This window comes from Herpailurus yagouaroundi, unplaced genomic scaffold (genome assembly GCF_014898765.1).
Source record: "Herpailurus yagouaroundi ecotype Mexico unplaced genomic scaffold, PumYag 192, whole genome shotgun sequence".
Taxonomy (NCBI): Eukaryota; Metazoa; Chordata; class Mammalia; order Carnivora; family Felidae; genus Herpailurus; species Herpailurus yagouaroundi.
The window spans coordinates 20,077,465-20,089,668 of record NW_024412423.1 but is presented as its reverse complement, the minus strand read 5'-3'; the positions used below and the strand labels follow the sequence as shown (position 1 = coordinate 20,089,668).

The window sequence follows — 12,204 nt, the reverse complement described above, 5'->3', positions numbered from 1 at the left end:
TCTTAACAGCAGTTTTTGTTTGTTTGTTTGTTTGTTTTGGTAATAGCCCTCCTAATGAGTGGTGAAGTGGTATCTCATTGTGGTTTTATGTTTCCCTAATGACTAATGATATTGAGCGTCTTTTCATATATTGCTCATTTAAAATTTTTTAAAAATGTTTTTATTTATTTTTGAGAGTGAGAGAGAGGAAGACAGTGTGAACGGGAGAGGGTCAGAGAGAGACGGAGACACTGAGTCAGGCTTCAGGCTCAGAGCTGTCAGCACAGAGCCCAATACAGGGCTTGAACTCAAGGGCCATGAGATCATGACCTGAACCGAAGTTGGACGCTTAACTGACCGAGCCACCCAGGTGCCACTGTTGGTCATATTTTATTTCTCTTTTCTCTTTTAAAATTTTGTTTCCAGTGTAGGTAACAAAGTATTAATTATTTATTGGCCATTTTAATATCTTCTTTGGAGAAATATTTAAGTCCTTTGCCCATTTTTCAATTGAGTTGTCTTGGCACTCTTAATGAGAATCAGTTATAAATGTAATGTGTTTCTGGACTCTCAGTTCTATTTATTTGATTTATAGGTTTGTAGTAAGTTTTGAAATTGGAAAGTGTGTGTGACTTCCAGCTTGCTCTTTTGCAAGATTATTTTGTCTGTTCGGGATCCTTTATATTTCCATATGAATTTTAGAATCAGATTGTCAACTTCTGCAAAGAAGTCGGCTGGGGTATTGATAACTGTGTTGAATCTGTAGAGGAGTTTAGGGAGTATGTCCATCTTAATAGTTAAATCTTCCAATCCACAAATATGAGATGTCTTTCCATTTCTTTAGGTCTTCTTTCATTTCTTTCAATAACATTTTATAGTTTTCAGAGCATGTTTTCTTGTTTTTTGTTAAATTTATTTCTGAGTATTTTATTCCTAGTGACAATACTGCATGTGAGAAGAAAGTATATTCTATTATTGAGTGGAGTGTTTTATATGTATCTGTTAGGACTAGTTGGCTTATTGTATTGTGTTCAAGTTCATTGTATCAAATCCTGAGAGACTGTAATGTTTGTCCTTATTTATATTCTTTATCTCTTTAACACCAGATTATTTTAATGGTAGGAGACCTCAGTTGTTTGTGATAGGGAAAAGGCAGTTTAAGCAGAAAGTTGGAGGCCTCTGTTATTTAAGGAAATGCACTGGCCTACAGACCATCAGTAGTAAGTCCACAGATACAGAGGAACACTTGAGAAATGAGAGTAATCAAGGATCCTTTTCAAGCTGTTAATATTCCATTATTTTTTTTTTAAAACAGCTTTATAGCATAAAATTCACTTGAAATTTTTTTTTAACATTTATTCATCTTTGAGAGACAGAGAGAGACAGAGCGTGAATGGGGGAGGAGCAGAGAGAGAGGGAGACACAGAATCTGAAGCAGGCTCCAGGCTCTGAGCTGTCAGCACAGAGCCCAATGCGGGACCGAAGTCACTGACGAGATCATGACCTGAGCCAAAGTCGGAAGCTTAACCGACTGAGCCACCAAGGCGCCCCATAAAATTCACTTTTTAAGGGTACAATTGAACAGTTTTTAAATCAGTTTATAGAGTGTGCAGCCCTCATCACAGTTTAATTGTAGAACATTTCCATCACCCCAAAACGATCTCTTATGCTCACTTGGAGTCACCCTTCATTTTTTGTTTTATCCTTTATTCTTGTGTAATGGTAAATGCTCAGATACATTCAAATGCTTCTCTCATCTAATTATTATCATCAGAGTAGTATGGGCATTTTATAAAAGATAAAACTGAAATTTAGGGAGGTTACTGAACCTAAAATGTATGTCTAATATATAATCAGAAATAACAATCATTTATCTTTACGTATCTCATGTATTAAATTACCATGCCTCAACTGTTTATAGCTCAGTTGAAGTTTGGAACTTAGATTACTTTAAGGTATTTAAGAAATTAGTTAATAGGTAATTGCCTATGTTGGTTTTTGCTTACTAGACATTTTTGAGAATCTTTATTAGCAAGGATACCACTCTACATCTAGATTATCAAATAGTCCTTGCTTATAACTAAACGACAGTTATCACTTGACAATTTGAGGTACTGTGCATTGGGAGATAAAGGGTCCTGTTGAAAATTGATAACCTTTGCCTTTCCTGTGATGATTATAGAAAAATAAGGGAGGACTTCTTTTTGGCTCCAAAATATTCATCCAGTAAATAGTTATTACATACATGCCTGAGTTATTCTTCATACTCTTCTGATATTGTTATTCTTTTTTTTAATGTTTATTTATTTTCAGAAAGAGAGTGCAAGTGAGAGAGCACTCGCACGCACAAGCAGAGGAGGGCCAGAGAGCGAGGAGAGAGAGAATCCCAAGCAGGCTTCATACTGTCAGCACACAGCCTGACATGTAGGGCTTGATCTCACATACTGTGAGAACAGGACCTGAACTGAAATGAAGAGTCAGACATTTAACACACTGAGCCACCCAGGTACCCCTGAGATTGCTATTCTTAATCTGTCATTGCCCTTCTTTTTTCCCAAGAGGTCCTAAGAATCTTCAGAGAAATATGAATGTCTGAGAGGTGACCTCTTTCTAATTTGCATGGTTCCTCTCTAAATACAGTTTGACTTGACTGGGGCTGCTAGTGGTGGATGAGTCTTTTGTAACAAGTGAAGTGGGTGGCGGGGGCTGCCAGTCAAAGCCAACTGTTTCCTTCCTTAAATCCTCCAATCCTATGTTGTCCATAGTTGAACTCATTTTTGGTCTCTTTGGATACTGGATAAGTGAGAATTAAGATCTAGATAGCATAATATCTGTAGTATAGGAAGTTAAAATTATTTATTTAGCTTAATTATAGTTACCCCACAGAAATAAAGAATGGAAAACTCCAGAGAGGCTGAGCATTTCCAGATCAAGATGAAAGAAGGAAGCAGAAACAAGTCCAGAGAGTACTGACAAATTTCTGCAACTGCAGTGCAGTTTATGTATTGTGAAGAGATTGAAAAGAGTTTAGGCATAACCTGCCAGTACAGTTTGGTGGTGATCTTGGAGGAGGAGGCAGAAGACTTGAAGTGGTACTCAGTAGAGTGAGGATGCACACGTCAGTGTAAGATTTAATCCTAACCGGGGCACCTGGGTGGCTCATGCGGTTAAGTGTGACACTTCAGCTCAGGTCATGATCTCATGGTTTGTGAGTTCGATCCCTGCATTGGGCTCTGTGTGGACAGCTCAGAGCCTGGAGCCTGCTTCGGATTCTGTGTCTCCTCTCTCTGTTCCTCCCCGACTTGCACTCTGTCTCTCTCTCTCTCTCTCTCTCTCAAAAATAAATAAAGATTAAAAAAAAATTAAAAAAAAATGATTTAATCCTAACCTGGTATTCCTCAGTTAAGATATGTGACAAATTGAGAAAGCATTGTTATCACATAATTAAAAGACTGTCACTTTAATAGGAAAATGGACAAAAGACATGAATAGGCAGTTCACAAAAGAAGAAGTATAATGGCTAACACACAAAAAAGTACAACCTAGCTATCAGAGAAATTCGGTAGAATGCAGTTGACTGTAAGATGGCCAAGAACTGTCTATGTGTCGTTCTCCGTTTTATCCCTAGCTTCTAGCCCAGTGCCTAGCAATAATGGATAGGCTCATGTATTTTATGAATGAATGAAATAAACAAATGAAATTGGATTTTTTCCCTCTTAGATTGGTGACACAGTTTAAAAAGACTCATGCCCTAGGATTGAGAATGGCATGATTAAATGGCAGTCTCATTATTTTGTTGGTAGGCATTCCATTGATTCAGTCTTTTTTTTTTTTTTAATCTTTATTTATTTATTTATTTTTTAATTTTTTTTTTATTAAAAAAATTTTTTTTTAACATTTATTTATTTTTGAGACAGAGAGAGACAGAGCATGAACGGGGGAGGGGCAGAGAGAGAGGGAGACACAGAATCGGAAGCAGGCTCCAGGCTCTGAGCCATCAGCCCAGAGCCCGATGTGGGGCTCGAACCCATGGACTGCGAGATTGTGACCTGAGCTGAAGTCGGACACTTAACCGACTGAGCCACCCAGGCGCCCCTAATCTTTATTTATTTTTGAGAGGGAGACAGAATGTGAGCAGGAGCAGAGAGAGAGGGAGACACAGACTCCGAAGTAGGCTCCAGGCTCTGAGCTGTCAGCACAGAGCGCGATGCAGGGCTTGAACTCACAAACCGTGAGGTCATGACCTGAGCCGAAGTCAGACCCTTGACTGACTGAGTCACCCAGGCGCCCCTAATTTTTTTTTTAATTTTTAAAATATTTACTTATTATTGAGAAACAGACAGAGCATGAGCATGGGAGGAGCAGAGAGAGGGGGAGACACAGAATCCGAAGCAGGCTCCAGGCTCTGAGCTGTCAGCACAGAGCCTGACACAGGGCTCGAACTCACAAACTGCGAGATCATGACCTGAGTGGAAGTTGGACGCCTTACCCACTGAGCCACCCAGGTATCCCTTTTTTAAATTTTTTAATGTTTATTATTTATTTTTGAGAGCGAGAGAGCACACAAGCGGGGGAGGGGCAGAGAGGGAGAAACAGAATCTGAAGCAGGCTCTAGGCTCCGAGCTGTCAGCACAGAGCCTGATGCAGGGCTCAAACCCACAAACCTTGAGATCATGACCTGAGCCAAAGTTGGACACTTCACTGACTGAGCCACCCAGGCATCCTTGTTTGTTTGTTTGTTTGTTTGTTTTTGGTGTGTGTGTGTTTTAATGTTTTATTTTGTAGAGAGAGAGAGAGAGAGAAAGAGAGGGAATGAGTGGAGAGGGTAGAGAGAGGGGGACAGAGGATCTGAAGTGGGCTCTGCTCTGACAGCGGTGAGCCTGATTTGGGGCTCGAACTCATGGACCACAAGATCATGACCTGGGCTGAAGTTGGGTGCTCAACTGACTGGGCCACCCAGGTGTCCCCGATTCATTCATTTTGGAAAGCACTTTAGTGATATAAATTAAAAGCGATATAGCATGTACCCTCACAATAGTTTCACATACATACACATTCGCTGTAATGTCTGAAATACTAAATTCTGGATATAGGCCAACAATCTATCAGGGGCTTTCTGGTTAAACAAATACTATACAGTCAATAAAAGAATGAAAATTCATATGTATTGATGTGGAACTATGTTCATTGTTTAATAAATAAGAATCGTGTGTGTAATAATTTCTTCATGTGTATGATTGTATGTGGCTCCTCACAGTATTATTTCAGGAAAGTGAAATTGTTGATGACTTTTAATTTCTAATTTATATTAAGTTTTGAGCAAAGAGTATTTGAGCAAACAGTATTGCTTTTGTAATTGGAGAAACAAAACCATCTTATCTCTTTTGAAAAATGTGTAGGTGGAAGAATACTCTTTATTCATGTTTATATGAACAGCCAAAACATTTGCTGAGGACCAATAAAGAAGAGATAGCTAAATAGGAAGACATCCTATGTTTTATATATGAAAACTGTATATTCACATTTCAGTGTCCTGGTGTTTAGCTTGTGAGAATATTAGTTGTTACATTCTGATGTTAGTCGAGTTAGTTGAATCTAATTCTTATGGATATACTCAACACCTAACAATTCTAGTTTACCCTGAACAAAGAATGATCAGTCATACTATACATTGTGTCGCATCTATGTATTCTCACAAAGCAGCAATTATGGAAATTCCTCCACGTTCATTGGCAAAGACCTGCCTCATTTGTTTATTATTAAAAAACTGTGGTTTAACTATTTAGTTAACCATTTTTTCTCTTTTTGGTCATTTCGTTATTTTCAGTTGTTTTACCATTAACAGAAGTGCTTCACTAAACATCTTTGTAGCTTATGGCTGTACTGCTAATTCTGTGGGTTATATCCCCACAAGTAAGGTTGCTCGATTAAAGGGTTTATTTTTTCTGAGTTTGAAACATCACTTTACCATTTTAATGACTGTGTCATTTTAGAAAAATACTTGGCTCTTGTTAGTAAATAGAAGATTTTAAATAAAACATTCTTTTCTCATTGGATTGGATTTTTTAACTGTTAATATCTGATGTATCTTTGAGTTTATTTCTGGGTTTTGTTTTGCAGAGCATTTAGTTCATTTCTGTGTACTACAATGCTGTTTTGATAATGGTGATGACTTTATAGTAAGTTTTACTATCTACTGTGACAAATTCTTCTTGTTCTCTATCCAGTACTAAGTATATAATAGATGCTTCTTGTGTATTTATTAAGTTAATAAATAGATTTAATAAATAATAGATATTAATGTTTAATATTAATATCTTAATGTTTAATATTAATATCTTGTTTTAGGTTGGCACCCTTGTTACTTTAGGGGAACTGAAAGTTGGCATGTTCATAGTGTCCCCTGTTAGTCAAGAATGCTATTACACTTTCTCAAGTGTAATAAACAGTGACATAGAGGACGAGTTGAGGAAGATTTGGATGATCATTTTGAACTTGGAAATATGAAGCGGGGGGGGCACATGTTAGACATGAGAGAAATACTTTTTTTTTTATATTATATGAAATTTATTGTCAAATTAGTTTCCATACAACACCCAGTGCTCATCCCAAAAGATGCCCTCTTCAAAGCCCATCACCTCCCCTCCCCTCCGTCCCGCCCCCCATCAACCCTCAGTTTGTTTTCAGTTTTTAAGAGTCTCTTATGCTTTGGCTCTCTCTCCCACTCTAACCTCTTTTTTTTCTTTTTTTTCCCTTCCCCCTCCCCCATGGGTTTCTGTTAAGTTTCTCAGGATCCACATAAGAGTGAAAACATATGGTATCTGTCTTTGAGAGAAATACTTTAATCTTTAGAGAAGAGACAGTTTGATAGTAAATTCCAAGGGTGAAAATGCTGGAAAGTACCCATAGTGCTCTCCTGTATAAACTTTATCACTCTTTTCCTTCTATCTTTTATTTTAAAAAATTTCAGGGGTGCCTTGGTGGCTTAGTCTGTTAAGTGTCCAACCCTTACTTTCAAGTCAGGTAATGATCTCATGGTTTGTAAGATTGAGCCCCTCATCAGGCTCTGCACTGACAGCGTAGAGCTTGCTTGGGATTCTCTCTCTCTCAAAATAAATAAACATTAAAGGAAATTTCAAACCTATATAATAAAGTATAACATATGTCTGTATTCCCTTGATCTAGATGTACCAGTTGTCAATATTTTTACTGTAATTGCCGATCCTGCTCTACTGTTCAGTTTTTGTCTGTTTTTCCCTCCTGCCCTCCCTCCCTCCTTTCTTCCACCCTCCCTGTGTGCGTGTACGCTTGCATACACACATACACAAACTTTCTCTCACTCATTCACTCTCTACACGTACTAGATCTATATTTAGATGGGTGCTAAACCATTTTAGACTTGCAGACACGATGATGACATTTCACCCACATATGCTGTGTACGTCCTAAGAACCAAGGACATTCTCTTACATTACTAAATACAATATTCATAGTTCAAAAACTGAACATTGATAAGATTATCTGAAATACTGTTCATACTCAAATTTCCTAATAATGTCCTTCACAACCATTTTTCTCTCCCCAGAACTAGTGTCTGGGAAATGAAGAATCACATACAGCCTTTAGTTGTTGTGTCTCCTTGAATATAGAAGAGTATAAAAGTAACCCCAGCCTCTTTTTGTGTTTCTTTTCATGATACTGACATCTTTGAAGAGTCCAGGCCAATTTTGCAGAATTGTTCTCAACTTAAGTTTTGTCTGCTTGTTCCTGATTTGATTCAGGTTAAATTTTTAGCAGAAAGAATACCTAGGTAGTGATATGTCTTTAGTGCCTCATTTAGTGCCACACATGATGTTATTTTATCCCATTATTGATAATGTTAACTCTGATTTACTTGATTAAGGATATTGTTTACTTCTCTATATTAAAAATTTTTTTTCCAATTAATGGTCTATGGGGTCATACTGAATATTCTATTCCCCCCAATTTTTTCCCCAGTGGTTTTAGCATCCACTGATGGTTGTTTTGTTTTTTTGAGAGAGAGCACACATGCGTGTGCAAGCGGGGGAGGAGCAGGAGTGGGAGAGAGAGAATCTTAAGCAGGGCTCAATCCCACAACTGTGAGATCATAACCTGAGCCAAAATCAAGAGTGAGATGCACAACCTACTGAGCCACCCAGGTGCGCACCTATTGGTGATTTTGGTCTCAATTATTACTTCAGTGTTCACAAAAAAAGTGATTTTCTAATTCTTTTATTTCTTCTATATTGATTAGTTGACATTGTTCTATAAAGAAGGCATTTACTCCCTGCTTTATTTCTCGTTCTTTTATTTTTTGCTATTATTACTGTAGACTGAGGGATTCTTTTGTTGTTGTTGTTCATTTGCTTATATTCCATTTTTGTCTTTATTTTGATGCTCATGTTTCTAAATCTGACTGATGGGAGCACCTTCTGGCTGCTTCTCATGCCCTTTTCATATGTCCCCATCTGTTTTTGTGCATTTTCTTGCTGTTAAAACAAGATATTTTAAGGTCTATTTGTACTTTATCTGCTGTAGCCTTGGAATGAGCTATTTCTCCAAGAAGTCTTGTTCCATTTTCTTAGGAAATGATATTAGAAATCAGAATTTGGGTACTGAAGGTGCTTCTTTTTTCTGGGATGTCAGTGCTCACAGACGCTTTCAGTGAACAGAGCTGGAGACACTCTCAATAGACAAGCAGGCAGGCAGGCAGGCAGATAGATATAGATACAGCTTTTTAAAATAAAAGCCTGTGTTCATTGTAGTGCTACTAGTTCCTAGTCCTCAAAGGTTCTTTTTCTTTTTATTCCTTTCTATATTTATAATCTCTCTTCTTTCATAGTAACATGCCTGGATCCCTAGAAGTCTTGGTATATTTACTCATTTGCTCAATCTTGAAACAATAAAATTGCTATACCATTATGCTATATCATAGAATGCTGTTTGAAATAAACATATCAACTTAACATAAGTACTTGATAGGTACTTAAGAACAGTTTACCTTAAGCAATTAAAAAATTTAGAGAACTCTCCTTTCTTCTTGCTATTATGCTTTTAAAAATTATTTTATCTGGTAGTCCCACAGATTTTCTTTTGATGTAGCAATTTGCTAATTTTAACAATCCTTTTTCATTCTGGTAGTTGCAAATCTCCTGAGGGATATGCTATATAATAGCTTGCCTGTGCAGCAGAGATATACTTCTAATTGACTTATATTTAAATTTCATGTTAATTTTAAGGGAGCTCAGATTACTGGAATTATTGTTTGTGGGAAACAATATCTTAGGCAGAGATATTGATGTTCAAAAACACAGGAACAAATGTGGATCCAATAAATTAGATGTGAAAGTAAGGCTGATCAGAAAAAAATTTGAGGGAATCTGGGTGGCTCAGTCACTTAAGCGTCTGACTCCTGGTTTTGGTTCAGGTCATGATCTTGCGGTTTGTGTGTTCGAGCCCTACGTTGGACTCTGTGCTGACATCATGGAGCCTGCTAGCAATATTCTCTTTCCCCCCCCCCCACTTTCTGCCCCTTCCCTGCTTGCTCTCTCTGTCTCTCTCAAAATAAATAAACTTTAAAAAAAAGTTAAAAAAAATTAGAGAATAAGAGCTATAACTGGGATATTAGTTCTTATAAGCAATCATTTAATTTTGTTCTGCTTCTTGGCAGTCTTATTAAAAGGGAATATTCAGTTGGATGACTTACATTGTTTAAGAAAACATTTTTGTATTGGATTATTGGAGGACTTTTATTGTGGGAATCATATCTATTTGTGTAATAAATGTACAAGTGTTTTTTGCATGATTATTTTAGCACTTTAATTAAATCATGGTTTAGGGAAGGCATTTCTTTTTTTAAAAAAATATTTCAGGAATTGAATTCAGGAAGTGTAAGGAAATTAGTATTTAACACATTCCCTAGACTCTTAGGATACAGATCACTTCATATGCTGTAGCACCATATGAAGAGGTGTAAAGGTTTATAGCGTTGTCTCTGAAACCTGATTGTTAGTGATATACACTTATTAATTGGTTCAAGTGTATTGTAGAATAATATTATGTTCTTTGGTTTCGCTCTCTGAATACTGAAGTGTAGATGTTTTCTGGTATTTATTAAAGAAAGAATCAAATACTTTTTGTGGTTCTGTATGGTACTAAGTACCAGGGAGACCAAAGAAAGCACATATTACTTCAGTACCTCAAAATAGCTTATATTCTTGTCTAAGTTTATTAGAATATTGTACACATAGAAACACCTTAATACACATATCGAGCATTTAGAATATTTTTTTGAACATTAATTTACTTTGATACTAAATTGTGCCAATCACAAAGTTTTATTTTTGCATGTTTACTTGCACTGTTCTGACCACTTATAAAAATCTTCAAGAATATATTGGTTTTGCTGTCCATTCTAATTTTACAATTATAATTTATTTCCCATCTTGATTTACTTCAATTTTCTGATTAGATTAGATTTATGAATTATAAGGCTAGAAAGGCTCTACACATACAATCTGGTTTTTCCCTTTGGTGTCTTCCAGGATTCCCCACTCCCTTTAAATAAAACCAGGATAGCTGATTTACTCTATCCCCAGGGAAGAATGTTGCAGAGTCTCTGGTAATACCTTGTCCTGGGGCTCAGCATCTTTTACGTTGTTAACCAAAAGTCCCTACTGCTATAAATAACGACATTTAGTTAACTAAGCAAGCAAATGGCAAGAAACAAGGGAGAGGCAAATATCTCTGAAAGAGAACCTAAGAAACAACAGATAATGTGTACCCATTTACAGAATTTTAATTCATCTTTTGTTTTGTTCCTAGTGAAAATACAAAATGCTGTAATGTTTATAGAAATGACCCCCTCATTTTCCCCTCCACTCCAAAAGACTGACTCTTTTTCAGTACAATTTCGACTACTATTACTAACCCAAGTTATTTTTAGATTCTATTGCTGAAAGCCTCAGTTTTGCCATTTATTGAGGTATTTTTTTTTTTAACATTTAATTATTTTTGAGAGACAGAAACAGAGCATGAGCAGGGGAGGGGCAGAGAGAGAGGGAGACATAGAATCTGAAGCAGGCTCCAGGCTCTGAGCTGTCAACACAGAGCCCGATGCGGGGTTCGAACTCACAAATTGTGAGATCATGACCTGAGTTGAAGTTGGACGCTTAACCAACTTAGCCACCCAGTGCCCCTGCCATTTATTGAGGTATTAATTGAAATATTAATGTATTTAGAGCAGAAATGTCGTTTTTTAGGGAATCTAGAGCAACAGCAAAGCGAGGTCAAACTGTCATAAGGATGGACACCAAGGAAGCTGTGTTTGAGACAAAAAGGAATCAAGATAAGGAGATGCAAAGTAGAGAAAAGCACTGGATACCTGGGAGAAGGGAGTGGTAGGTGGGAGTGGGTTGTGTGCCTCTAATGGCAAAGAATAGTTAGATTTCTGAAGAGGAAGCCATGAAAGGCTTATAGGAAATGCTAAGGATTTGGGTTTAAGTACTACCTTCCATAAGTTTTAGCTGACTTTTAGCTAGCTGAGTTCTTTAAAAATTGATGAGGTTAAATGTTTCAATGGGGTGGATCCTAATACTCTGGGCTAGTGTTTCCTGTCTCGATAGCTATGCAAGACACTTGGTATTAGTTGGTAAAACCATTACCAGTACCCAGCTTCAGCACTAATGCCTGTTATTACTTGGAACTTGAAAGGGAATCTCTGATTGAAGCTTTAAACTCACAAAGTGAGTACAGAACATTTAATTTTTCTTTTTGTAATACAAAGATTGTGTTTCTCTTCTTAGCAACATGAACCGTGAAGACCGAAATGTGCTGCGTATGAAAGAACGGGAAAGGCGGAATCAGGAAATTCAGCAGGGCGAAGACGCCTTCCCACCTAGCTCTCCTCTCTTTGCTGAGCCATACAAAGTTGTAAGTTGTCCTTTGAATGTTCCCCCCCGCCAGTAGTGTGACAGTTTTCCTTTGAAGAAAGTGTTTAAAATTGAATTTTTATAGTAGGAAAGAGTTACTAATATGTATACCATTTAACATTTTTTCCTTTCCTCTAAATCAGAATGTCCTTTTTGGGGATAAACTTGTCATTGGAGTATAACATGCAGAAAGGTACACAAAACAAGTGTTTTAGCTGAAAGAATTTTCACAACATGAACACTCTTATATAATCAGTATCTAGATCAAGAAACA

The 12,204-nt window shown here is 37.0% G+C and overlaps 1 protein-coding gene across 3 annotated transcripts in view; it reads left to right on the top strand.

Annotated features, from left to right (window-relative positions):
• The window catches only part of AFF4 (ALF transcription elongation factor 4), a 98,811-nt gene that overhangs the window by 21,173 nt on the left and 65,434 nt on the right, over positions 1-12,204 (top strand). For 2 of the 3 annotated variants that reach the window (XM_040444461.1, XM_040444460.1), the window contains exons 1-2: positions 2,699-3,083; positions 11,805-11,931. In XM_040444461.1, coding sequence (XP_040300395.1) covers positions 2,980-3,083; positions 11,805-11,931 — 231 coding nt within the window. In that variant the 5' untranslated portion in view covers positions 2,699-2,979. Of the gene's footprint in view, positions 1-2,698; positions 3,084-11,804; positions 11,932-12,204 lie in introns of those variants that run through there. The other variant, XM_040444462.1, reaches the window with a different exon arrangement.